A 26,510-nucleotide genomic window follows, 5' to 3' on the forward strand; every position below is an offset into this window, starting at 1 on the left:
AGAGGCAGGCGTCCTGCCTGTCCTGACACGGTTCCTGGCCAATGGGAGCGTGGAGCTGGTGCTTCGGGCAGGGGCAGCATGCAGAGCCCTGTGGCCCCCATGCCTAGAAGCCAGACCCGCTGCTGGCTGCCTCCAGGGCACAGCACAGTGTCAGAAAAGGTAGATACTAGCCTGCCTTAGCTGGGCAGCACCGCCAATGGGACTTTTAATGTCCCAGTTGGCGGTGCTGACCAGAGCAAGGCAACCGAGTGCCTGACCTGGCACGACCCACAGTTTGAAAAACACTGGACTAAAGGACACCAGAATCACCCTTTGCTCGCTGGGCATGCAAACGCCAAAGTAGGCGCATAAGTAATGCTGGCCACCCCAGCCGCCAAGGCCTTGGCAGCCTCGTCCGGAGTCTGCTAGAAGAAGGGACCAAGACACTAAGTTTAGTCGGCGCCACCCTTCTACCTCCTGTTTATCTGCGCAACCTAGACTGGCGAAGCATTCCAGAGGCCAGAAGTGCTTGTTTCGATGGCATACTCGAGACCGATGCTCCAGTCAATTCCCTTGATCCGCCGTTACCTTTCCTCAACCACCTCCTTCCCGACCGTTCAGCCTGGTTGTGGGTCACTTTGGACCACTGGGTCCTGGACATAATATCTCCGGGCTATACCCTGCTGTTTTTGGCCACTCCTCCCTTCCCCTCCCCCTCTTTCCCGTCCCTCTTCAGGGACCCTTCTCACAAGCAACTTGTCATTCAGGAGGTCAAGAACCTTCTGTGCCTGGGGGAAGTAGAAGAGGTTCCTCAGGACATGAAAGGATAGGGGTTCTACTCCTGGTAATTCCTAATCCTGAAAGCAAAAGGAGGTCTCAGATCCATCCTGGACCTGCGTTGCCTCAACAAGTCTCTCAAGACGCTTATTTCCATATTCCCGGGTCACAGGCATTTCCTCTATTTTATCGTGGGAGGGTGCCATTTCCAGTTCATGGTGTTGCCCTTTGGCCTGTAATTGGCCCTGAGAGTGTTCACAAAGTACATGATGCCAGTGGCAGGTTACCTGAGATGTCGAGGGGTTTCCCGTACATCGACGACTGGCTTATCAAGGGCAGGTCTCGGGAACAGGTGCAAAGGAGCCTTGATCTGGTGCGTTCCACCTGCTGCAATCTGGACCTGTTAATAAACACAAAAAAGTCCACATTAATGCTGGTCCAGTGCATAGAGTTCATTGGGGGTGGTTGTCCACTCCATGTGAGCCAGGGCCTTCCTTCCTCTTTCAGGCAATGTCGGGCTTAATCTGCCTGTTAAAGAACCACCCTCTCACTACAGCCCACACCTGCCTATGTCTGATGGGCCACATGGCTGCATGCATGTATGTTCCATCCGGGGTCTGAACAGAGGTTCCCTTTCGGATGCCTTCTTCATTCCATGGTCGGGGATGCTGATGTATGCCTTTCCACTGGTGCCATTAATCCACAGGGTCCTGGTGAAAGTCAAGTAGGACAGAGCAAGGGTTATTCTGGTAGTCCCAACATGGCCCCATCAGCACTGGTTTGGCATGCTGTTGAACCTTTCTGCAGCCACCCCTCTTCTGATGCTTCTTTGGCCTGATCTGCTGTCCCAGAACCATGGCAACCTGCTACATCTGAACCTGGAGGTGCCGCACCTGACGGCTTGGCTGCTGCATGGCTGAGTGCAGAAGAACAGGTGTGCTCATCCCATGTTTAACAGATTTTGCTGGGCAGCAGGAAACCCTCCACCAGGGTGACCTACCTAGCTAAATGAAAAAGGTTTGCGTGTTGGGCCTCGAAGTGGTGCCTTTGGGCCGAGCAGGCCTCTTCACAGGACATCCTGGATTACTTGCTGCATCTCAAGCTCCAAGGGTTGTCCCTCTCTTCCATCAAGGACCACCTGGCAGCCATCTTGGCATTGCATCCCCCATTCCAGGGCAGGACTCTCTTCACCCACCCTATAACGGCACATTTTTTAAACTATCTGAAGAGCCTCTATCCGCACGTCTGGGACCTGAGTCTTGTGCTGTCAAGGTTCATGGGATCTCCCTTTGAGCCTCTTGCTTCCTGCTCCCTCCTGCTTCTCTCCTGGAAGGTTTCTTTTCTGGTTTCTATAACATCAGTCTGCAGGGTGTCTGAAGTCAGGATGCTCACCTTGGAACTGCCCTAAGCAATCTTCTTCAAGGACAAGGTCCAGCTGCGCCTCCACGCGGCATTTCTGCCTTAGGTCGTTTCCCAGTTTCATACTGACCAGGACACATACTTACCAGTCTTCTGTCCGAAGCCTCATGTATCAGATGAGGAGCACAGGCTACACACCCTGGACATCAAGTGGGTGCTGGCATTCTACATAAATAGAACGAAGCCATTCCATAAGTCAACGCAATTGTTCGTGGCAGTGACAGACAGGATGAAAGGTCTCCCAGTGTCTGCTCGGAGGAGCTTGTACTGGATCACAGCCTGCATCTACTACTGCTATGAGCTGGCAAAGGTGCCCCCACCAGCAATCACTCAACAATGACAGCTCACTCAACTAGGCGTCTTCGGCAGCCTTCCTGACACAGGTGCCGATCCAAGAGATCTGTTGGGCCGCTACCTGGTCATCTGTCCACATGTTCGCATCACATTATGCGCTGACCTGGCAAGCTTGAGATGACACTGGTTTTGGTAGAGCAGTGCTACAAACTGCAAGATTGTGAACTCTGAGCCCACCTCCGAGGATACTGCTTGACATAAACAAGCACTCAAATAAGAAAAAACAGTTACCCACCTTTTCATAACTGTTGTTCTTCAAGACGTGTTGCTCATGTCCATACCATTACCTGCCCTTCTGCCCCTCTGTCGGAGTTGTCAGCAAGAAGGAACCGAGAGGGCATAGGGCCAGCGGTGCCTGATATACCAGCGCATGAGCACGGCACTCAAGGGGGCACCGCAGCCAGCCCTACAGATATCGCTAAGGCAAAAAATCTCCGATGACCACACACGTGGGCGCTCACACATCTAGAATGGAATGGACATAAGCAAAACACATCTTGAAGAACAACAGTTACAAAAAGGTAGGGAATAGTTTTTTCTGGTTACTTCTCCCAAATAGTTTCAATATGAAAAAGCTTTACTAAAGTGAATCTCTGCTGGTAGATATGCTAGCTCCATAAATATGTATGGGAAGTAGGAGTTTTGTTTTTCTCACCATGTTTTAAAGTTTCATATTCTTTTGCAGCTGGGTAGCGGCTGTTAAACATTTTCCATTCCAGTTGACTAAAACTTTGGCACAAGAATAATCTTCCTTGTGTAAAGGATCAGCTTCTGCCTCACTATGGTCAATTTGGAAACGTGTATTGCCAAAATAAAGAGACTTTGGCCTTTTATATCACTTGGTGTCCTCCAGCAGAGAGTGTGAGCATGCGTGCACATCCCAAGCAGACTCTGCCTTTGCCCCAGTACAGGGAAGGGGTGGGTGTGTCTGAGTGGGACACATTGCATATTTCTTAGGAAAAAGCTTTCCTCTCCCTACCCCCCACCTTGTGAAGCAGGAGCCCCCCCCCGACTCCCATTCTCCCCCCACAACAGTACCAGCAGGTCAGCACCATCTGGTGGCCCCAAGGATCAATGGGAAGAGAGGAAGTGGCCTCAGAGAGAGGTGCAGTGTGGAGGATATAATGTTCTTGGCTTACAGTCCAATCAACCCTTGGAAGCCACATTCCATCATGGGACATGTAGTGCTTGCAGGGCTGCTGCAGCCAAGTCTCCCCCATCTCATCCCTGCGGGGTGGGGTGGGAGGGTAGAATTGGCAAGTGGGCACAAACTCCTGGAATCCAGGGGGGAAAGAGGACAGTGTTTGGCAAAGGGACTCAGGTACCCAGTGCTGACAATCCCAAAAGTTTGAAATTCATGGACCTTCCAAATTGTGCTTTTGAGGAGGTGTGTGTCTTTTTATTTCCTTTCTGAGCCTTTAGGTTACAGTTGGGCCACATTTTCAAGCTTTGATTTCTGTAGGTACAAATAGTAGATTATTTTTTTAAGGAAGGCTGAGATTCTCTGCATAGCTGAGAGTGTCAAACCACATTCCAGCACGTGGGGCTGCAGGCTTGGAGAAAAGGAGATTCTGCTATAAACAACTTAGCTTGTACTAATGTGTGGGAATACCCCTGCCATTAATTAATAAGCATAAGGAAAAACTAGCTCACGAAAGCTTATGCTCAAATAAATTGGTTAGTCTCTAAGGTGCCACAAGTACTCCTTTTCTTTATGAGGCAACTGCTGCTACCAGTTTGTTTTTCTGAGATTCCCTGTTTTTCCTCTACTCCTCAACTAACACCGTGGGAGAGCAGGCATTCAGGACACTTCCTGTATGTGTAAGTGTCCCTATTAGGGGACATTATTATCTGGACAAGAGGGATATCTGGTTTCTGAGGGGATACTACTGGCCAGACATGGGGTACTTTTTGTTTGGGGGGAGGGCACTAGAGACAGGTTGCAAAACACCTCCTCTCTGGGGGGGGAGAGTAACAGTGTGTATTGGCCAGTTGCTGGGGAAGGCATTTAAAAAAGTTTTATATTATTTACTCTTTTGATAAAATCAACAACATATCTAAGCTATTTCACATTTCTCTGGACCATACCTTCAGGCCTCAAGGCACATAGGGAGGAGCATATCCTGAGTAAACATCTGGAACCAGGAAGGTGACTACAGGTACTGTTTGTTCTTCCTTCATTGCTTCTCTCTAGTGTGTTGGCCAACATGCTTTCTCTCCTTGCCTGTTGTTATACAGGCTGCCTTCATAGATATGTTCACCTGCATGTGTCCAGTGGTGATTGAGATGTAAGTGGCTATGCATATCTACTGTGTTGCGGGGGGGGTGGGGGGGGAAAGGAGTACTAAAACCTTCCGCTGCTTCTCACATGCTTCTAGTGCAGTGTGCCTTGATGCAGCAGATGAATTGTAGTCTTCTCTTACCTTTGTTTTCAGAATGTGTTGCCCTATGCGCTACTTTGTGCAGCTGGAGGTATGAGCTGTGATTAAAAGTACATAGAAACATTGTATTGACAAGTTTGTAAGGACCCCCTTGGGCATTGAAAATGTATTCCCCCCCTTCCCCTGTTCCTGCTGCTGTCCCATCCCTACTGCAGTACATTGGTCTTCAGTAGGAAAAATTACACGAATAAATAATTTATTTAAACTTAATTCTGTTTATTGGTTAACTGGTGGGAGTGGTTTTGTGGCTGCAAATATGTGTAACAGTACATGAATATCGTTTAAGTGTTTTCAGGATCAGGGCCAACCCCTTTATGGACTCAGTTGCAGAAAGGACCGAGTTTTGCTCCAGAGTCAGACTATATATTGGAGCTTTTTGAAATTTACTTGAATACAATGTCTGCACCCTTGAGAGGGTGAGCAGCACATGCATTACCCCAGTGGGCATCATTATGTTAGCAGAATGAGGTCACATTAGCTGTTCTGAAGGGTTTTTCAGGCTGAGACTTAAAAGAAGATGTAATCCTTAACCTTCTACAGATGGGGAAACCAGCATAGGTGTGCCTGAACAACTGCTGGAAATGGCTCACCTCGATTATCACTACAAAAGGTCACCACCACCACCACCCCCTCCTGCTGGTAATAGCTCACCTTAAGTGATCACTCTGGTTACAGTGTGTATGGTAACTCCCATTGTTTCATGTTTTCTATGTATATAAATCTCCCCACTGTATTTTCCACTGAATGCATCCAATGAAGTGAGCTGTAGCTCACGAAAGCTTATGCTCAAATAAATTTGTTAGTCTCTAAGGTGCCACTAGTACTCCTTTTCTTTTTACATGTAACTGAGTTCTTTAATATCTCAGTCATGCTTATCAAACTGGCAGCCTTTCGCTAAGGGGTAAGGATGTATTCTGATGTTTGGTTGGTAGTTGTTTTTTGTTTTTGTTTTGTAAATGAAAATAATTTGTGGTGGTGGGCTGTGCATTCTAGCAACTCTAATTCCACCACAACTTTTTATAACAGTGCCATTTAATCTCTATAATAATGTAGTGGGAGCTCTCTTTCTACCTTTGTACCATCACAGCAGTTTTTCTTACATCACAACTGCCTGAACATGTAGGAAGAGGGGGCAGGTTATTCCCCTTTCCCTTCGCTCTGCACTGCATGTACTCCGCTGGCGGGGAGACATCCTAGGATCTCTGCAGGTGCCCCTTTTGCCCCATCTCTGAATTGAGATGATGTCACAGCAGGGGCAAAGCACTAAGGGCACTAAGCAGGTGGTTGGATTGAGGAGGAAAAGGTGTACAGTGGTGCATTGTGAGAGATGTAGAGTGTCCTGGCCTATCTATGTTATTGGACTTTGGTGGTTGCATGGCAGCATGAGTGATGCAGTGTCGTGCTTTCTCCCACTATGGAGCGAGCAGACAGAAACTTCTACCTGCCAGGGAAGTGGTGGGAAGGACAAGCTGTCACGACAAGTGCCCTAATATGTGCAACACAAGTCACAGATGGAGCATCCCTGAGCTGTGCTGCCACTGGGAGCAGCCAACCTCACACTGAGGGGGATTGGTGACCCATTCCAAGAGTGGGGATAGTAGGTTACAGGGGGGTACCCTTAGCTATCCCCCCATCAACTCTGCTTCTCTTCTTTGGCCTATATGCCTCAGTTTTCTCCTCTCAAACCACTTCATCTCCTGCTTCCCCCACCCCCAGTCACTCACACCCTCCCCCAATCACCTAGATAAAGCCCCCTAATCCCTCTCATTCCTTCCCCCCAGGGCACCTGCTCGTCAACCAAAGTCCCTTAATCTCCCCTATCCCCCACATCCCTCCTGCCCATACCCCCCTTGTGGGTCCCAAAGCAGGCTGCCCCCACTTCAACCCCCATGGGTCTAGCCACAACCCCACTACCCAAAACTGCAGGCAGCTCCAATCCCTCTGCTCACCCCCAATCTCCCACCTGCCCCACCTTTTGCCCCTCAGCCTCACTCCTCTTCAGCCCCCCCCACACACACACACCGTAAGTCCCACTATTGGGGGCGCCCTTCCACACCCATGGCCCCTCCACCACTGCCGTGTTCCCAGCTGAGCCCGCCTGGGCGGGGCGGAGGGAAGGAGTTGTGCCGCAGTGCCTTGCGGGCGATGTAGTATGTCCCGGCCTGCATCTCCCATCAGCCACCGCAGGGCCAGCGGCACCATGGGAGTGGCAGTGTCCGGTGCCTGCGTCTCCCAGCGGCCAGTGCGGGGCCTGGCGTTTCCTGTTTGGGCGAGAGGAAGGCGCTTTCGGTATCACAGCTTCCGTTTGCAGGGCAAGGCGGGAAGAGGAAGTGACTTAATTCGCCCGGACGCCAAAGCTCCTGCCAACCCCAGTACCTCGGGAGATTGTCTTGATTCTCCACGAGTCGCTGCGGTCGTGAGCGATGCATCATGGGAGTTGTAGTTGACAACGTGCTGCCTTCTCGGGAACGTTTGGTACCCCTCAGCCCGCGGCCCCCTAACCTTCCCAACACTACACCCCCCATCCTTCCACCAGTGGGGTCCTCAGCCCGCCTCTCCCCTCCCTCCCCAACACCACCAGCCCCACACAACTTTTCCCAAGCGGCACCCCCATTCCCCCGAGTCAATTCCTCCACCTGGGGCCCCTCAGCTCCCCCTTTCGCCCCCCCCAGCCCCATTCCCCCCAGATTCCATGCTTCCACCCGGGGCCCCTCAGCCCCCCTCTCTCCTCCCCCCCAAAATCCCCCAGCCCACCCCAACCTACACCCCAGTCCATGCCCCTCATCCGTGGGAACCTCAGCCCCCCATCCTCCCTCCCTCCCCAACACCCCCAAGCTCACCACAACCTGAACCCCCATTCCTACCCTTCCCACCAGTCCATCCCTCCACCCATGGGACCCCTCAGTCCCCCTCTCTACTCCCTCCCCAACACCACCAGCCCACCACAATCTGCACTCCCATCCATTCCTCCCTCCCTTCCACACAGCACAACAACACACATAGCCCATCTCACACAGACACATTGAACACGACACACAACCCGTCTCACACAGAGACAAACAATACGACACACACAACAGGACACACACATCACAAACACGCTGGACAACACTACACACGGACAACATGACACACACACACTCCACACAACACTCGAGATGACACACAACACACACACAACACGACACACACACAACACTACACACGACCAGTTTCACAAAGACACACACAACACAACATGTCAGACACACACAAGACACACAAGACAACACACACACAACATGACTCACAAAACATCACACACGACACCAACACACACACACAGAACACGACACATAACACGTCACACACACACACATACAACACAGGACACCGACACACAGAGTACACGACACACAACACGTCACACAAAATGACACACACAATAAGACACACAAACATCACACACACAACACACCACACAGACACACATACACAACGACACACAACACACACCATGTCCATGTCACACATACACATCACACACAACTCGTCACACGACACACAACATGTCACATACAACACGACGCACAAAACATCACACACACAACACCTTTCAGAGTAACAGCCGTGTTAGTCTGTATTCACAAAAAGAAAAGGAGTACTTATGGCTCCTTAGAGACTAACCAATTTATTTGAGCATAAGTTTTCGTGAGCTACAGCTCACTTCATTGGATGCATACTGTGGAAAGTGTAGAAGATCTTTTTATATACACACAAAGCATGAAAAAATACCTCCTCCCACCCCACTCTCCTGCTGGTAATAGCTTATCTAAAGTGACCACTCTCCTTACAATGTGTATGATAATCAAGGAGGGCCATTTCCAGCACAAATCCAGGGTTTAACAAGAACGTCTGGGGGGGGAGGGTAGGAAAAAAACAAGGGGAAAGAGGTTACCTTGCATAATGACTTAGCCACTCCCAGTCTCTATTCAAGCCTAAGTTAATTGTATCCAATTTGCAAATGAATTCCAATTCAACATTTTCTCGCTGGAGTCTGGATTTGAAGTTTTTTTGTTGTAATATAGCAACTTTCATGTCTGTAATCGCGTGACCAGAGAGATTGAATTTATGAATGTTATAATTCTTGACATCTGATTTGTGTCCATTTATTCTTTTACGTAGAGACTGTCCAGTTTGACCAATGTACATGGCAGAGGGGCATTGCTGGCACATGATGGCATATATCACATTGGTGGATGTGCAGGTGAACGAGCCTCTGATAGTGTGGCTGATGTTATTAGGTCCTGTGATGAGGTCCAGCAACCACATACCACACAACAGAACCACTAACCCAGGAACCTATCCTTGCAACAAAGCCCGTTGCCAACTGTGCCCACATATCTATTCAGGGGACACCATCACAGGGTCTAATAAAATCAGCCACACTATCAGAGGCTCGTTCACCTGCACATCCACCAATGTGATATATGCCATCATGTGCCAGCAATGCCCCTCTGCCATGTACATTGGTCAAACTGGACAGTCTCTACGTAAAAGAATAAATGGACACAAATCAGATGTCAAGAATTATATCGCACAACACGTCGCACGTTGCATGTCTCACACACAACACGTCGCACACAGCCTGTCGCATGTTGTACGCAGCACGTCACATGTTGCGCACACAACACGTTGCGTCGCAGGCATGTTGCGCATCGCGAGTTGCACGTAAACAGCACGGCACACGTATGTCGCACACGCACATGCACAACACGTCGCACGCGCACAACACATTGTACGTGCACACAATATGACACACGACCCGGCACCCAGCACAACACACAAAAATCACAGACGACACCGACACACCAGTCACACACTCAACACACAACATGTCGCATACACCAAGACGTCTCACATCGACACACACGACACCTGACACACACGACGCACTCGACACCGACACACATGACGCACCCGACACCAGACAGCGACACACACGACACACACACCACACATGACACATATGACACACACATGACACGTCTCACGACACATTACACGACACGACACCGACACACACACACACAAACACGTCTCGCACGCACGTCTCACGTCCGCTGACTCACGCATAACATCTCACACGCTGACACTCGCACTCCGACGCGTGCTGACACACGCACGCCGACACACTCACGCATGCCGACGCATGCCGAGGCACAGCGACACTCACATGCCGACACTTACGCACACCGTTGCACGCCGACACTCACGGACGCCGACATTCATGCACGCCAACACGCGCACGCTCGCCGACACTCACATACTCGCCGACACTCACGCACGCCGACGCTCGTGCGCGCCGACACACAACATCTCTCACGCACGCCGACACGCGACATCTCTCGCACGCTGTCTCACACGTGCCGATAGACACCGACACACACACAACACGCGACGTCTCTCTCACGCGCCCGCACACACGCAACACGCGACGTCTCTCTCACGCGCCCGCACACACAGACGACACCGACACACGACACCTCACATGACAGACAAAACGGCAGACACCATGACACAGAAATCACACACGACATCGACACACAACAGACAAAACGACAGACAACACCTCAAACAACACACAAAACAACAGACAACATGACACAGAAATGACACACGACATGACACACGACACCTCACATGACACACAAAAGGGCAGACATGACACAGAAATGACACAGGACACACGACACCTCACACCACACACAAAAGGGCAGACGACATGACACAGAAATGACACAGGACACACGACACCTCACACCACACACAAAAGGGCAGACGACATGACACAGAAATGACACAGGACACCGACACACACAAGATGACACACACGCGACGACACACACACGAGACGACACACAACACCTCCCACGATACACAAAACGGCAGACATGACACAGCCAGCCCCAAACTGACTTCCCCTCCAGCCCCTCCTCCTCTAGGCTTTGTCCCTATCCTGGGCCAGGAGGTCACCGGATTCCTTTGTTCTCCAACCCTTTAGCTCTCAAGGGCCAGACCATCAGTTGCCAGGAAAGAAGGTGTCTGCCATTCTCTGTGTCCAGACCCCTGCACACACCCGCCCTCTAGAGCTTTGCAGCGATCATACACCCTTCTCCCACCACCTACATACTTAAGAACTGCATAGGGGAAACTGAGGCACCCCCACACTATTCAAAGGAAACATGAAGAACAGTCCCACTTCATCACAGATGACTCCAGGAGGTGAATTGCTTGCTATCCTACCATGTTTCTCTCTCTCTCTCCTCTAGTATGTTAGCCAACACACACACTCTGTCTCTGTCTCTCTCTCTCTGTCCTTGCCTTTCCCTGTGCTGTCTCCCTTCGTAGGACACGGGCAGGCACACTAGGTGTGCATCCCCACAGGCTATGTCTCGGAAGCCAAGAAGAAGTAGGAGGGGATGAAAATCATGCAGGGCAGTGCGTGCGAGCGTGGACCAGTGACTGTCGGTGTTAACTCGATCTCTGTTCATCAAGTGGGGCCAATGCATGGATGAGGGCAAGATTTTCAGCACCAATGGAGCTTTGTATAATGATAGCTCGTGCTTGGCTTTTGCAGCTGCTCTCGCAGAGGAATTGTCCAGGAGCCCGAGCCAGAGGAGAAATGGCCGAGGTGTACCTAAGCAGCTTGGACATCCTTCTAAGTGGACATGAAGAGTCGTCAGCTTTCTGTCTCCCGCATAACTGGCTCTGAGTAAGCGGTCAGTGCTTTGAATTCCTCATCTGTGCTCGCTGCAGTATTCTTCAGAGGCCGTGTGCTTCCTCTTTGGGTAAAGGGCTCTGTGAAATTATGGCTGATGAGGGGCCTGAGTCTGCTGTGCAGAGTGATTATTTCGGGTGCCGTTGTAAGGGGTGCTTTCTAGTTTTAGTACTAAAGGCCTGATGGTGGGGAGGGTTGGGGCAGAATGCCGCCGTGCAGGAGAAGAGAAAAGAATAGCCTATGCGATGTTGGCCACTGAGATGGTAACTTATTTGTTTTTCCTCCTCGGTCTGGGTTTAGTACAAACAGTTTACTCCCCTCATTGGATGGAAAGCGAGCGAGAGCAGTGAGCCCGCGAGCACTGTTGATGCAAGCCAGGAGTCGTCCAGTTGGCAGTGGAGCAGTCGCTAATGTCAGTGAGATAAGTGTCTGGTTTGTTTAAGGCTTTATTCATGGCCCACCTGGCTCCAGGTAGGGACTCCCCATTAGCTGGGGCTGGGTTTGTAAGAAATGGTTCCTGACCAGCTGTGGTTACGAGAGAGACAAGGTCCCCGTTTTCAGGGGCTGCTCATTTCTCTGGCCAGGAACGGTGTCTCCTTCGCAGGAGAAGGTTGCATCTAGGAGGACTCCAGCTGGTGAGTTGCTTGCCTTCCTCCCATGTTCTTCTCTCTTCTCTTGTGTGTTGGCCAACTTTCTCAGTCTCTCTCTCCTCTGCTCTCCTGGTGCTGTCTCCCTTTGTAGGACAAAGGTAGGTGTGCATTCCCCCAGGTGAGGTCTCGGGAGCCATGGAGAAGTCGGAGCGGACGAAAATCATGCAGGGCAGTAGAAAGGTTGCTGAAAGTACCTGAAGAGACAAAGGAACTGAGAAGGGGGAAGTCCAGACTAAGACAGGAGTCTAGTCTGTAAAGGGAAACAACGGGAAGTCTAAGCTACAGAAACTCTTCAAGTTGCCGAAAGACATTTAGGGTGAGAAATTACTTCTTGAATCCAGTCTCTTCAAGATCTTAGGCTTAGTATGTGTGTGTATTTGTATTTGCTTAGTAATCTGCCATCTTCTGTTTGCTATCCCTTACAATAACTGAAAATCTAACTTTTATAGTGAAACTATTTTTTGTTTATTATTATTATTAAACCCAGTTTGTGCAACTGGTGCGCCGTGAGGAAATGCTTTGTGTATTACTCCAAGGGGCTGCCCAGTGTCACTGTTGGTCCATGAGGGAAATGATTTGAGCACTACCTGAATTGGCCATGAAGTGTCACCATTGCTCCGTGAGGGAAATGCTTTCTGCGTTACTCCAAGTGGCTGCCCAAGTGTCACTCTTGCTTCATGAGGGAAATGGTTTGTGCATTGCCCTGACTGGCCACCCAGTATCACTGTTGTTCTGTGAGGGAAATTATTTCTTCATTACACTGAGTAGCCACCCAGTGTCATTGTTCCTGTATGAGGGAAATGATTTGTGCACGATCTGAATTTGCCACCCAGTGTCACTGTTGCTCTGTGAGGAAATGCTTTGTGCAGTACCGTGAGTGGCCACCCAGTGTCACTGTTCGTCCATGAGGGAAATGGTTTGTGCATTATCTGGATTGGCCACGTGGTGTCACTGTTGTTCCATGAGGGAAATTGTTGGTGCATTACCCAGAGTGGCCACCCAGTGTCACTGTTGCTCCGTGAGGGAAATGATTTGTGCATTACCTGAATTGGCCACCCAGTGTCATTGTTGCTCCGTGAGGGAAATTGTTTGTGCATTACCCTGACTGGCCACCCAGTGTCACTGTTGCTCCATGAGGGAAATTGTTCATGCATTACCCTGACTGGCCACCGACTGTCACTGTTGCTCCGTGAGGGAAATTGTTCGGGCTTTACCTAGAGTGGTCACTCAGTATCACTGTTGCTCCGTGAGGGAAATTCTTTGTGCATTCCCCTAGCTGGCCACCCAGTGTCTCTGTTTGTCCAGGAGGGAAATGGTTTGTGCATTATGTGGATTGGCCACCCAGTGTCACTTGTGGCACCTTAGAGACTAACCAATTTATCTGAGCATAAGCTTTCGTGAGCTACAGCTCACTTCATTGGATGCATAGTGTGGAAAGTGTAGAAGATCTTTTTTGATACACACTGTTAAGGAAAAATTAGCACATGTGACTCCATTTTGGTTTGGGACCCACCATGGTTTAAATGCCAGCACATCATACACCAGGAGGAGTGATCCTTAGATACTGAATCCCTGTGAAAATCCTCCTCCTTGTCTCCAGCCTTCCTTGACTCCCAGTATCTGGTTTTTGTCAGTCTCTAACTCCCTGTCTCTTGGCCTTGATGTGAGGCCTCCCATCCTGATAATAAAGGTTACTGATGCATGGCTTTAGGACCATGCTGTGTAATTAACATACTGGTATAGCACGAGGAATGCACCAAGCAGGGATAGGTGGTAGATAAGACAAGGATTTGTTTAGTGGCTAAGGTTTCCGATGCACGAGGGCAACATGCTTTGCTAAAAAGTATATAACCTTTGTATAATCTGAATTCAGGGTCCCCTCCTGGCTAGCAGGGGGGCACCACGCTTGAGCGTAATAAACTTAGTGTCTTTTGGGAACTCTGCAGTTGTGGACTTTGTTTATGTGCCTCAGCCTAGATTCGAACTGTGCGTGACCTATCAGGTGTAATTTGTAACAGTTTTGGCGACCACAAAGGGACTCTAGGCTCGCCCCAACAAGCGAGACTACACTCCTCCTCTTGGACAGTTCCAGCCGGCACAGGGTGAGGTCACCTTTGAGAACTCTAAGAAGGGGGGGGGGTGAGCCGTCACTTAGGCAATAAGGTGGCACATTTGGTGTCCTTTTGGTAGCCCATTATGGGTTCTGGGCAGAGTGTAAGTAAGGGGACCCCTTTGGCTGAAATTCTCGAGAATTGGGGGAATATTTCTTGTACCCATGGGTTAGGTAAAAAAAAAAAAGCTGTAATCTTGTGCAAGGTTGAGTGGTCAGCACTAACAACTCAAACACCTTTTGACTGGCCACCGGATGGTTCCTTTGCTGGGGAAAAATTAACAGCGCTTAGGAAAAGGCTGGAAAACAAAGCTCCAGTCCAGATGGATTATTGGTATGTATGGGACAACTGGCCTTATGCGCATGCGAAAGGACGTCCTCTTTCCTCCTCCTTTTCTTATTCATCTCAGGGGTCTCCAGTCCCGCTCTGTACTATGCCTGCTTCTGCCCCTCCTCCGGCTTACCCTCGGCTTTCTGACTTATGCCCGTCACCTCCTTGCTTGCCAATTAGCCGTGCTTTCTGTCCAGGTGACAAGCCTCATGGGGGTAGAACTCGGGTAGCCCTTGTAAGTGAAAATATTTAAGAAAAGAGACCAGGAGGGCTGGGGGCTAGTTAAGAAGCCTACCCTCCTTGTTAATTTGGTAGTGAAACAAAGCTGGTGCTCATGGAAGGGACAGTTCAGAGAAAAAAAACAGGATCGGGCCCAAGCGGCAGGCAACAGATAGAGAGATTGGAAAACAGGTTGGAAACTTGGAGGTCATAGTGAAAAAAGAGGAGTAAATAATTACAGAAATGGAAAACGTAAATCCCGGAATAATACTTGAAATGGTAAAATCTAAGTTAATTGGGTGTCGTTTTGGGAAATAAGCAAGTGATTTAAAAAAGGATAGAAAAAAGTTAAACTCTGTAGTTGCTGGAAAGAATTAAGCAGTTGAACTTTGTAAAATACTGGAAAGAAAAAGAATTCTTGGTTTCTTTGCAGCCATTTTGGAAAAAAATGGGCCCTTTTCCAAAAAAAAAAAAAAAGCAATTATACAGTGTTACTTAATTAATATCTTATTAGGCTCCAAGGGGCTACAATAGGTGGTGTCTTCCTTTTCAGGTCGCTGTGTGTTTGACAGCAGGAGTTAAAAGTAAAAGGCAATCAAAAGTCTGGTAAAGTTTATTGTGCCCTTTTTAAAGTAAAAATCTTTAACCTGTGGATCCAAAAGCAAGCCAGAAAGCCTTTGTTTTAATGTAAATTACCTAACTAATAAGGTAGAGGCCACTGAAACCTGGGCTGCCTATAAAACAAATACAAGAAAATATGGGTAATTCCTCTGTTTTGCCTGCAATTAACAAGGGCATTTGTATAAAAAGAAAATATTTTAAGCAATGACTGACTGCCCAAAAGGGATAGATCTGTGGTTTTTTTTGTCTTTCAAAAAATCAGAGAAAACTAATGCCAGCTGAAAAGCAATTCAACATCTCATAAATTTACTGGCACAATAGGAATTCTGTTCTGTGTTCTATGTCCTGTCTTGTGGTGTTTGTCTTGTGGCCAGAATTGCTGTGTTTAATTTTTCATAGGACAGTTTAGTTTAAAACTAAATAGAAGGGTTAAATCAAAATGCAGATACTCGTTTTATTCAACTTGGAATATATACTAAAGTTTAATATATTTGCTTAAGTAAAAAAAAAAAAAAATTCATTGGCCAGATCTTTTAATTAAAAAAAATTGTTGTTAAAATTTGCACACCAACAGTCTTTGGAAGCAAGGACATGAAAGGTTAACCCACTCCCCATATTATACATAAAATCCTTCTGGCTACCTCACATTTCTAGCCAAAGGGCTGGGGAGGGAGGAAAGCTACTGGGCACCAGAGGCTGTACCAAGTGGACTCCTCAAAAGTGGGTGTGCTTGTCCTGGCTTGTTGCTCCAAAGCTCTGTAATAAAGTCATTTTCGTAAAAGGGTGTATGTGGCATACATTAAACAATAAGACTAAAGTGCTGTATAATGGGCAATGTACATGTGTTCCTTTTTAAACAAAGATGAATAAGTAAAAAGTAAAAGTTTCCTTTGCAGGTTAATAAAAGCCAAGAAGGGGAAAAAAAAATAAAACGGAGGACAAGCTAATTCAACGCTGTAGCTGGCAGGCTCGGTCCAAAGATAAGACACTGGCCTGCCCAAGGACACTACTCACAGCTAGGATTTGGCTAACAGCCAAGAAAAAGGGGGGCTTAAATGTGCCCAAGCAGCTGTGAGATCTGCAACACACTGCCAGACATTAATAAAATGTGTTAGATCTCTGTATTTACAGGTGAAAGAAGTCCTGCTCCAAGGATCCTGAGCAAACCTGCCATTTGTTAAAACCAGGTAACTGGGTCTACATAAAGGTCCATCAACAAAAGACTACTCTGGCCCAATGCTGGAAAGGCCCTTATTAAGTCCTGCTAACTACCAACACCGCTGTAAAGTGTCAAGGACTGACTGCCTGGACCCATGCTTCTTACTGCAAAAAGACCCCGCCAGCTCGAGATGACTTCACTTCGACTACTAATCAGCCTGTCCCTACTTCTGGGTTTTTTTCTTTCCTCCTTTTGAACAGCAAAAAAAAAAAAACAAGGTGAAGTGCTAGTAACCTCTCCCTTGTCCACTGACAAAGCTAATCTGCATTCAGTATTTGGTAAAAAAAACAAAGCACTAAAGGGTGATATGCTAGTAAGCTCTCCCCTGTATAATGCAAAACCATGACTGTTCCAAAAAAAAAGAAGAAACACCTGCTCTGCTAAAACCACCAAAATCCAAGGATTCCTGACTGCAAAAGACACTGAAAATTGGCCTTAATGGCAAAGACGGAGCATTGTACATTGGCAGGAAGGAAGTTGCGGGATGTATTCTTGGGAATGTGAAGTAAAGTGGTGGGGTGGGTTTATTCCAAAGGCTGGAACCTGTGCTTGTAGGCAAGTATAAATACCAAAAACGCCTTACGGCCACGAACATTACTCCCACCATCTGCCACCACTCCTTTGCAGGTAAAGGTTCCTGGATCCATCATAGCTACGTTAAGTTGGCGCTGGGACCCCCCACCTGACAAGCCATTGGACAAGCCACTTCACAAATGAACACCACGACCAACCCATGGACTAAGCTTTCCAGCTACTGGGACCTTCACAGCCCACCAGGACTTTTTGAGTTCCTGTTTATTGGACTTACATTGGGGGTAGTGTTTTTTGTATAGTATAAAGGAGAATGCCGACATTGGTATGGTTTGCCTCGGGGGTTCCTTTCCCTATTCCCAAGTCCAGTACAAGGATGGAAGGGCAATAGCTTCTTAAATTTAACCCGCGCTATCAAACAGGGTGTAAATTGAACGCAGTGTTGAATTGGTATTCATACCCCCACATATTTAGGTCAGGGGGTCCCATTGGTAGGAGTACCTATCCCCCTTAATCAAACACTCCAAACTAAGCTTTGGGCAAACACTACATTTAACTGAAATGTTACAATCCAAATATGGTCTATTAATATGGTGGCCCAGGGTAATTATGCTTTATGTGTGTCACGACGTAAGGGCATAAAAAATACAGTTTTTGTAGGAAATTTTGTGGGGTGCAAGGACACCACCCAAATCAGCTCTGGTGCGGGCGGCCCCCTACCTACTCCAGAACTCCGTGGCCAGTCCCCGAGGGGTCTGGCTGGTATTCGTTATGCAATCACACAGCCTATAAGGTTCTCCCAGCAGGATGGTGTGGTACATGTACCTTAGGGGCTACAGTACCTGCCGTGACAGTACACCAAAACCTGACCTGGGGAGAGATCCGCAATCTAGTATGGAGGGACAGACAAAGTATTCCTTTAAACCCCCTTTCTCAACGGCCCAAAGGCTTTCACTCCTTTGTGCCTTGGTTTCTGCCATGGTTGGGAGTAAGCGAGCTAAAAAAAGCTATAGTTAACATTTCAGCTGCTTTGAAACTAATGGCAAATGCTACTGCAGAAGCTCTATCTGCCCTTCAAATTGAAGTCACCCAGCTATCCCAAACGACATTGCAAAACAGCCTAGCCCTGGATTATCTCCTTGCAAATCAGGGCGGGGTTTGTGCTCCACCCAGTGTCACTGTTGCTCCGTGAGGGAAATAGTTTGTGCATTACCCAAATTGGCCACCGAGTGCCACTGTTTCTCCGTGAGGGTAATACTTTGTTCATTACCTTGACTGGCCACCCAGTGTCACTGTCGCTCCATGAGGGAAATTGTTTGGCATTACCCTGAGTGGCCATGGAGTGTCACTGTTGCTACATGAGGGAAATTGTGCATCACCCTTACTGGCCACCCAGTGTCACTGTTGCTCCGTGAGGGAAATTCTTCGTGCATTACCCAGAGTGGCCACCCAGTGTCACTGTTGCTCCATGAGGGAAATGCTTTGTGCATTACCCTGAGTGGCCACCGAGTGTCACTGTTGCTCCGTGAGGGAAATTCTTTGTGCATCACCCTTACTGGCCACCCAGTGTCACTGTTGCTCCGTCAGGGAAATTCTTCGTGCATTACCAAGAGTGGCCACCCAGTGTCACTGTTGCTTCGTGAGGGGAATGCTTCGTGAATTACCCTGAGTGGCCACCCACCGTCACTGTTCCTCCATGAGTGAAATTGTTGGTGCATTACCCAGAGTGGCCACCAAGTGTCACTGTTGATCCATGAGAGAAATTCTTCGTGGATTACCTAGAGTGGCCACGGAGTGTCATTGTTGCTTCATGAGGGAAATACTTTGTGCATTACCCTGATTGGCCACCGAGTGCCACTGTTCCTCCGTGAGGGTAATGCTTTGTGCATTACCTTGACTGGCCACCCAGTGTCACTGTTGCTCCATGATCGAAATTGCTTGTGCATTACCCTGACTGGCCACCAAGTGTCACTGTTGCTCCGTGAGGGAAATTGTTTGGCATTACCCTGAGTGGCCACGGAGTGTCACTGTTGCTCCGTGAGGGAAACTGTTGGTGCATTACCCAGTGTGGGCACCCAGTGTCACTGTTGCTCCATGAGGGAAATTATTCGTGCATTACCCTGACTGGCCAACCAGTGTCACTTGCTCCGTGAGGGAAATTGTTGATGCATTACCCTGAGTGGCCACCCACTATCACTGTTGCTCCATGAGTAAAATTGTTGATGCATTACCCAGAGTGGCCACCCAGTGTCACTGTTGCTCCGTGAGGGAAATTCTTCGTGCATTACCCTGAGTGGCCACCCACCGTCTCTGTTCCTCCATGAGTGAAATTGTTGGTGCATTACCCAGAGTGGCCACCCAGTGTCACTGTTGCTCCGTGAGGGAAATTCTTCGTGGATTACCCTTTCTGGCCACCCAGTGTCACTGTTGCTCCGTGAGGGAAATTGTTGGTGCATTACCAAGAGTGGCCACCCAGTGTCAGTGTTGCTCCGTGAGGGAAATTCTTCGTGCATTACCCAGAGTGGCCACCCAGTGTCACTGTTGCTCCGTGAGGGAAATTCTTCGTGGATTACCCTTTCTGGCCACCCAGTGTCACTGTTGCTCCGTGAGGGGAATGCTTTGTGAATTACCCTGAGTGGCCAGCTAGTGTCACTGTTGCTCCGTGAGGGAAATTGATTGTGCATCACTCTTACTGGCCACCCAGTGTCACTGTTGCTCCATGAAGGAAATTCTTTGTGCATTACCCTGAGTGTCCACCCACCGTCACTGTTCCTCCATGAGTGAAATTGTTGGTGCATTACCAGAGTGGCCACCCAGTGTCACTGTTGCTCCGTGAGTGAAATTGATTGTGCATTACCCAGAGTGGCCACCCAGTGTCACTGTTGCTCCATGAGGGAAATGCTTTGTGCAGTACCCTTACTGGCCACCCAGTGTCACTGTTGCTCCGTGAGGGAAATGCTTTGTGAATTACCCTGAGCGGCCACGGAGTGCCATTGTTGCTTCAGGAGGGAAATACTTTCTGCATTACCCTGAGTGGCCAGCTAGTGTCACTGTTGCATCACCCTCACTGGCCACCCAGTGTCACTGTTCCTCCATGTTGGAAATTGTTGGTGCATTACCCTGAGTGGCAACCCAGTGTCACTGTTGCTCTGTGAGGGCAATTTTTTGAGTATTACCCAGAGTGGCCACCCAGTGTCACTGTTGCTCCATGAGGGAAATGCTTTGTGCAGTACCCTGAGTGGCCACCGAGTGTCACTGTTGCTCCGTGAGGGAAATTGTTGGTGCATTACCAAGAGTGGCCACCTAGTGTCACTTTTGCTTCGTGAGGGGAATGCTTTGTGAATTACCCTAAGTGGCCACCCACCGTCACTGTTCCTCCATGAGTGAAATTGTTGGTGCATTATGCAGAGTGGCCACCAAGTGTCACTGTTGCTCCGTGAGGGAAATTCTTCGTGCATTACCTAGAGTGGCTACGAAGTGTCACTGTTGCTCCGTGAGGGAAATTGTTGGTGCATTACCCTGAGTGGCCAGCTAGTGTCACTTTTGCTCCGTGAGGGAAATTGATTGTGCATTACTCTTACTGGCCACACAGTGTCACTGTTGCTCCCTGAGGGAAATTGTTGGTGCATTACCCTGAGTGGCCACCTGTGTCACTGTTGCTCCGTGAGGGAAATACTTTATGCCTTACCCTGAGTGGCCAGCTAGTGTCACTGTTACTCCGTGAGGGAAATTGATTGTGCATCCCCCTTACTGGCCACCCAGTGTCACTGTTGCTCCATGAGGGAAATGCTTTGTGCATTACCTTTACTGGCTACCCAGTGTCACTGTTGCTCCGTGAGGGAAATTGATTGTGCATCACCCTTAATGGCCACCCAGTGTCACTGTTCCTCCGTGAGTGAAATTATTGGTGCATTACCCAGAGTGGCCACCAAGTGTCACTGTTGCTCCGTGAGGGAAATACTTTATGCATTACCCTGAGTGGCCAGCTAGTGTCACTGTTGCGGCGTGAGGGAAATTGATTGTGCATCACCCTTACTGGCCACCCAGTGTCACTGTTGCTCCGTGAGGGAAATTGTTGGTGCATTACCAAGAGTGGCCACCCAGTGTCACTGTTGCTTTGTGAGGGGAATGCTTTGTGAATTACCCTGAGTGGCCACCCACCGTCACTATTCCTCCATGAGTGAAATTGTTGGTGCATTACCCAGAGTGGCCACCCAGTGTCACTGTTGCTCCGTGAGGGAAATTCTTCGTGGATTACCCTTTCTGGCCACCCAGTGTCACTGTTGCTCCGTGAGGGAAATTGTTGGTGCATTACCAAGCGTGGCCACCCAGTGTCAGTGTTGCTCCGTGAGGGAAATTCTTCGTGCATTACCCTGAGTGGCCACTCAGTGACACTGTTGCTCCGTTAGGGAAATTGTTGGTGCATTACCCTGAGTGGCCACCCAGTGTCACTGTTTCTCCATGGGTGAAATTGTTGGTGCATTACCCAGAGTGGCCACCAAGTGCCACTGTTGCTCCGTGAGGGAAATTCTTCGTCCATTACCTAGAGTGGCCACGGAGTGTCATTGTTGCTTCATGAGGGAAATACTTTGTGCATTACCCTGAGTGGCCAGCTAATGTCACTGTTGCTCCGTGAGGTAAATTGATTGTGCATCACCCTTACTGGCCACCCAGTGTCACTGTTTGTCTGTGAGGGAGATTGTTTGTGTATTACCCTTGGTGGCCACGGAGTGTCGTTGCTTCATGAGGGAAATACTTTGTGTATTACCCAGAGTGGCCACCCTGTGTCACTGTTTTTCCGTGAGGGGAATGCTTTGTGCATTACTCTGAGTGGCCACCCAATCTCACTGTTGCTCCATTTTTGAAATTGTTCTATCACTACCCAGAGTCGCCACCCAGTGTTACTGTTGCTCCGTGAGGGAAATTGTTTGTGCATCACCCTTACTGGCCACCCAGTGTCACTGTTGCTCCATGAGGGAGATTGTTTGTGTATTACCCTGAGTGGCCACGGAGTGTCACTGTTGCTCCATGAGTGAAATTGTTTGTGCATTACCCTGAATGGCCACGCAGTGTCACTGTTTCTCCGTGAGGGAAATTCTTCGTGCATTACCTAGAGTGGCCACCCATTGGCACTGTTGCTCCTTGAGGGAGATTGTTCGTGCATTACCCAGAGTGGCCACCCAGTGTCACTGTTGCTCCGTGAGGGGAATTGTTCGTTCATTCATTACCCAGAGTGGCCATCCAGTGTCACTGTTGCTCCGTGAGGGAAATTGTTTGTGCATCACCTTTACTGGCCACCCAGTGTCACTGTTGCTCCGTGAGGGAAATTGTTTGTGTATTACCGTGAGTAGCCACTCAGTGTCACTTACTCCGTGAGGGAAATTGTTGGTGCGTTACCCTGTGTGGACACCCAGTGTCACTGTTGCTCCGTGAGGCAGATTATTTGTGCATTACCCTGAGTGGCCACCAAGTGCCAGTGTTGCTCCATGCGGGAAATACTTTGTGCGTTACCCTGTGTGGCCACCCAAGACAACACAGACATCTCACACAAAATATCTCACACACACAACACGACATACGACACTGACACACACACGGAATACGTCATTCATACACAAGCACGTCTCTCACACACACAACACATGACACTGACACACACAAACAACATGACACACAAAAATCAACACACAAATGACACCGACAGACACAGATACACAACACGACACACAAAATGGCATACAACAAGTCACATACTCAACACAATACTGAAGACAACACACAACACACGACACCAATACACAACACTGAAGGAAACACACAAGACACACAACAAGTCAATACATACACACAACACGATACACAACACCTCGCATGATACACAAGATGGCACACAACACGACACACAAAACATCACATACAAAACGTGAGACAACACACTACACTGACACACACACACACAACATGTTACACAAACACTCAACACAACACACTCACAAAATAGCACACAAGTCACACACATAGAGAACACGACACACATGTCACACATACACAAACATGTCTCACACACACAACACCAGACACCAACACACAACAGAACACACAACATGTCGCACACACAACACAACACACATGTCACACACGTCCTATGCCATACAAAATGACAGACAACATGACACAGAAATCACACACAACACCAACACACGACACACACATACACTCCACACAACACTTGAGACGACACCCAGTGCGTGCGAGAGTGGAGCGGTGACTGTCAGTGTTAACTTGATCTCTGTTCATGGAGTGGGGCCCATGTAGATGGGATGAAAGAGGGAGGCAGGGCTGAGGGCAAGATTTCAAGCACCAGTCGAGCTTTGTGGAGTGATGGCTCATGCTTGGCTTTTGCAGCTGGGCTTCCAGAGGAATTGTCCAGGAGCCCTAGCCGGATGAGAATATGGCAGAAGTGGACCTGAGCAGCTTGGGCATCTTTCCAAGGAGATTTAAACAGGGCTCAGCTTTCTGCCTTCTGCAGAACTGGCTGTGAGGTCAGTGCTTTCAGTTCCTCATCTGTACTCGCTGTAGCACTATTCACAGGCCATGCGCTTCCTCGTTGGGTACGGGGCTCTGTGGTATTAAGGCTGGGGAGGGGACAGAGTCTTCTGTGGGAGAGGCAAAAAGAAGAGCCTACGAGACGTTGCCAACCGAGATGGTAACTTACTTGTTTTTTTCACCTTGTGCTGGGCTTAGTACCAAGGAAAAAGAAGATAAGCCTCAGAATCTACTGCCCTCATGCGATGGTGAGTGAGAGAAGCGAGCCTGTGATCATTGTTGATGCCAGGCAAGAGGCGTCCATCTGGGAGCCGAGCAACCGCTGCTGTCAGTGAGATAAGTGTCTGGTTTGGTGAGGGATCTGCTCACACCCCACCTGAGTCCAGGTAAGGAAGCCCTGTAAGGTAGGATTAGGTTTGTAAGAAAAGATTCCTGACTAGTTGTGGTTAAGAAGGAGAACTGGTCCCTATTTTCAGAGGCTGCTCATTTCTCTGGTCAGGAACGGTGTCTCCTCTGCAGCAGAGGGTTGGATCCAGGAGGATGACTCCAGGAAACGAGTTCCTTGTCTTCCTCCCACGTTTTTCTCTTTGTCTCTCTCTCTTCTCTAGTGTGTTGGCCAATTCTCTCTCTCTCTCCTCACCTTACCTTTCCTTGTGCTGTCTCCCTTCGTAAGACGCGGGCAGGCGTGCTAGGTCTGCATCCCCACAGGCTAGGTCTCGGGAGCCATGGAGGAGTAGGAGCGGAGAAAAATCCTGTGTGGCAGTGGGCGCTAAAGTCAAGCAGTGACTGTCGGTGTGAACTTGGTCTCTGCTCATTGAGTGGGGCAGATGGAGATGGGATTGGAGAGGGAGGCCAGGATGAGGGCCAGATTCCCAGCACCAATAGAGCTTAGTGCGGGGATGGCTTATGCTTGGCTTTTGCAGCTGTTCTCGCATAGGAATTGCGCAGGAGCCCTAGCCACAGGAGAAATGGCAGAGGTGGACCTGAGCAGCTTCGACATTCTTCTAAGGAGACATAAGCAGTCCTCATGTTTCTACCTTCTGCATAACTGGCTGTGAGGTCAGTGCTTTCAATTCCTCATCTGGACTCGCTGCAGTACTCTTCACAGGCCGTGAGCTTCCTTGTTGAGTACAAGACTCTGGGATTAAGGCTGAGGAAGGGACCAGAGTCTCCTGAGCAAAGTGACTATTTTGGGTGCCCTGACAATGGGCGCCTTCTAGTTGCAGCTGTAAAGTAGGAATGGAAGATGGGTTGAGGGCGGAGCCGTGGGAGCTGGGAGATGTGAAATGAAGAGACTATGTGACACTGCAGAAGGAGATGCTAATATTTTTTGTTTCCCCCCACCATCTGCTGGGTTTAGTACCAAGGAAAAAGAAGTCAAGCCTCAGAGTCTACTGCCCTCATGCGATGAAAAGTGAGTGAGAGCAGCGAGCCAGTGACCATTGTTGATGCCAGGCAAGAGCCCTCCATCTGGGAGCTGAGCAGCCGCCAGTCTCGGTGAGATAAGTGTCTGGTTTGGTGAGGACTCTGCTCGTGCCCCACCTGAGTCTGGGTAGGGAAGCCCCGTTAAGTTAGGGTTCGGTTTGTAAGAAAAGGTTCCTGATCAGCTGTGGTTACGAGGGAGAAAAGGTCCCCATTTTCAGAGGCGGCTCTTTCTCTGGTCAGGAACGGTGTCTCCTCCACAGCAGAAGTTTGGATCCAAGAGGATGACTCCAGGTGTTGAGTTGCTTGCCGTGCTCTCATGTTTCTCTGTCTTCTTTAGTGTGTTCGCCAACTCTCTCTCTCTCTCTCCTCTTCTCTCCTTTTGCCATCTCACTTCATAGGGTACGGGTAGTGTGCATTCCCAGAAGTGAGGTCTCGGGAGCCCTGGAGAAGTAGGAGCGGACGAAAATCGTGCAGGGCAGCGGGTGCGAGCATGGAGTGGTGACTGTCGGTGTTAACTCTGTGTCTGTTCATCGAGTGTTGGCAATGCATGGATGAAGGCAAGATTTCCAGCACCAATGGAGCTTTGTATAATGATAGCTCATGCTTGGCTTTGCAGCTACTCTCGCAAAGGAATTGTCCAGGAGCCCTAGCCAGAGGAGAAGTGGCCAAGGTGTACCTAAGCAGCTTGGACATCCTTCTAAGCGGACATGAAGAGTCATCAGCTTTCTGTCTCCCGCATAACTGGCTCTGAGTAAGCGGTCAGTGCTTTGAATTCCTCATCTGTGCTCACTGCAGTATTTCTTCAGAGGCCGTGTGCTTCCTCTTTGGGTACAGGGCTCTGTGAGATTATGGCTGATGAGGGGCCAGAGTCTGCTGTGCAGAGTGATTATATTGGGTGCCGTTGCAAGGGGTGCTTTCTAGTTTTAGTACTAAAGGCCTGATGGTGGGGAGGGTTGGGGCAGAATGCCGCCGTGCAGGAGAAGAGAAAAGAATAGCCTATGCGATGTTGGCCACTGAGATGGTAACTTATTTGTTTTTCCTCCTCGGTCTGGGTTTAGTACAAACAGTTTACTCCCCTCATTGGATGGAAAGCGAGCGAGAGCAGTGAGCCCGCGAGCACTGTTGATG

At 49.1% G+C, this 26,510-nt stretch overlaps 1 protein-coding gene and 2 long non-coding RNA genes across 7 annotated transcripts in view; 2 read left to right on the forward strand and 1 right to left on the reverse strand.

Annotated features, from left to right (window-relative positions):
• The window catches only part of TPM4 (tropomyosin 4), a 36,073-nt gene extending 34,949 nt beyond the window's left edge, over window positions 1-1,124 (reverse strand). Inside the window, exon 1 of the mRNA XM_077841956.1 lies at window positions 1,044-1,124. Coding sequence (XP_077698082.1) covers window positions 1,044-1,071 — 28 coding nt within the window. The 5' untranslated portion in view covers window positions 1,072-1,124. The remainder of the gene's footprint in view (window positions 1-1,043) is intronic.
• Window positions 1-5,180, forward strand: part of LOC144280158 (uncharacterized) — a 51,619-nt gene extending 46,439 nt beyond the window's left edge. The window contains exon 4 of the long non-coding RNA XR_013348741.1: window positions 4,624-5,180. This is a non-coding gene — a long non-coding RNA (uncharacterized LOC144280158). The remainder of the gene's footprint in view (window positions 1-4,623) is intronic.
• A 2,116-nt stretch (window positions 5,181-7,296) lies between these two features.
• The window catches only part of LOC144280159 (uncharacterized), a 19,946-nt gene continuing 732 nt past the window's right edge, over window positions 7,297-26,510 (forward strand). Inside the window, exons 1-7 of one of the 5 annotated variants that reach the window (XR_013348745.1) lie at window positions 7,297-7,445; window positions 11,014-11,234; window positions 11,590-11,731; window positions 12,031-12,696; window positions 23,817-23,953; window positions 24,156-26,140; window positions 26,441-26,510. The exon at window positions 26,441-26,510 is cut by the window's right edge and continues 732 nt beyond it. This is a non-coding gene — a long non-coding RNA (uncharacterized LOC144280159). Of the gene's footprint in view, window positions 7,446-11,013; window positions 11,235-11,589; window positions 11,732-12,030; window positions 12,697-16,792; window positions 17,727-23,816; window positions 23,954-24,155 lie in introns of those variants that run through there. The other 4 variants (XR_013348747.1, XR_013348744.1, XR_013348748.1 and 1 more) reach the window with 4 other exon arrangements.

The sequence above is a fragment of the Eretmochelys imbricata genome, chromosome 25 (assembly GCF_965152235.1).
Source record: "Eretmochelys imbricata isolate rEreImb1 chromosome 25, rEreImb1.hap1, whole genome shotgun sequence".
Taxonomy (NCBI): Eukaryota; Metazoa; Chordata; order Testudines; family Cheloniidae; genus Eretmochelys; species Eretmochelys imbricata.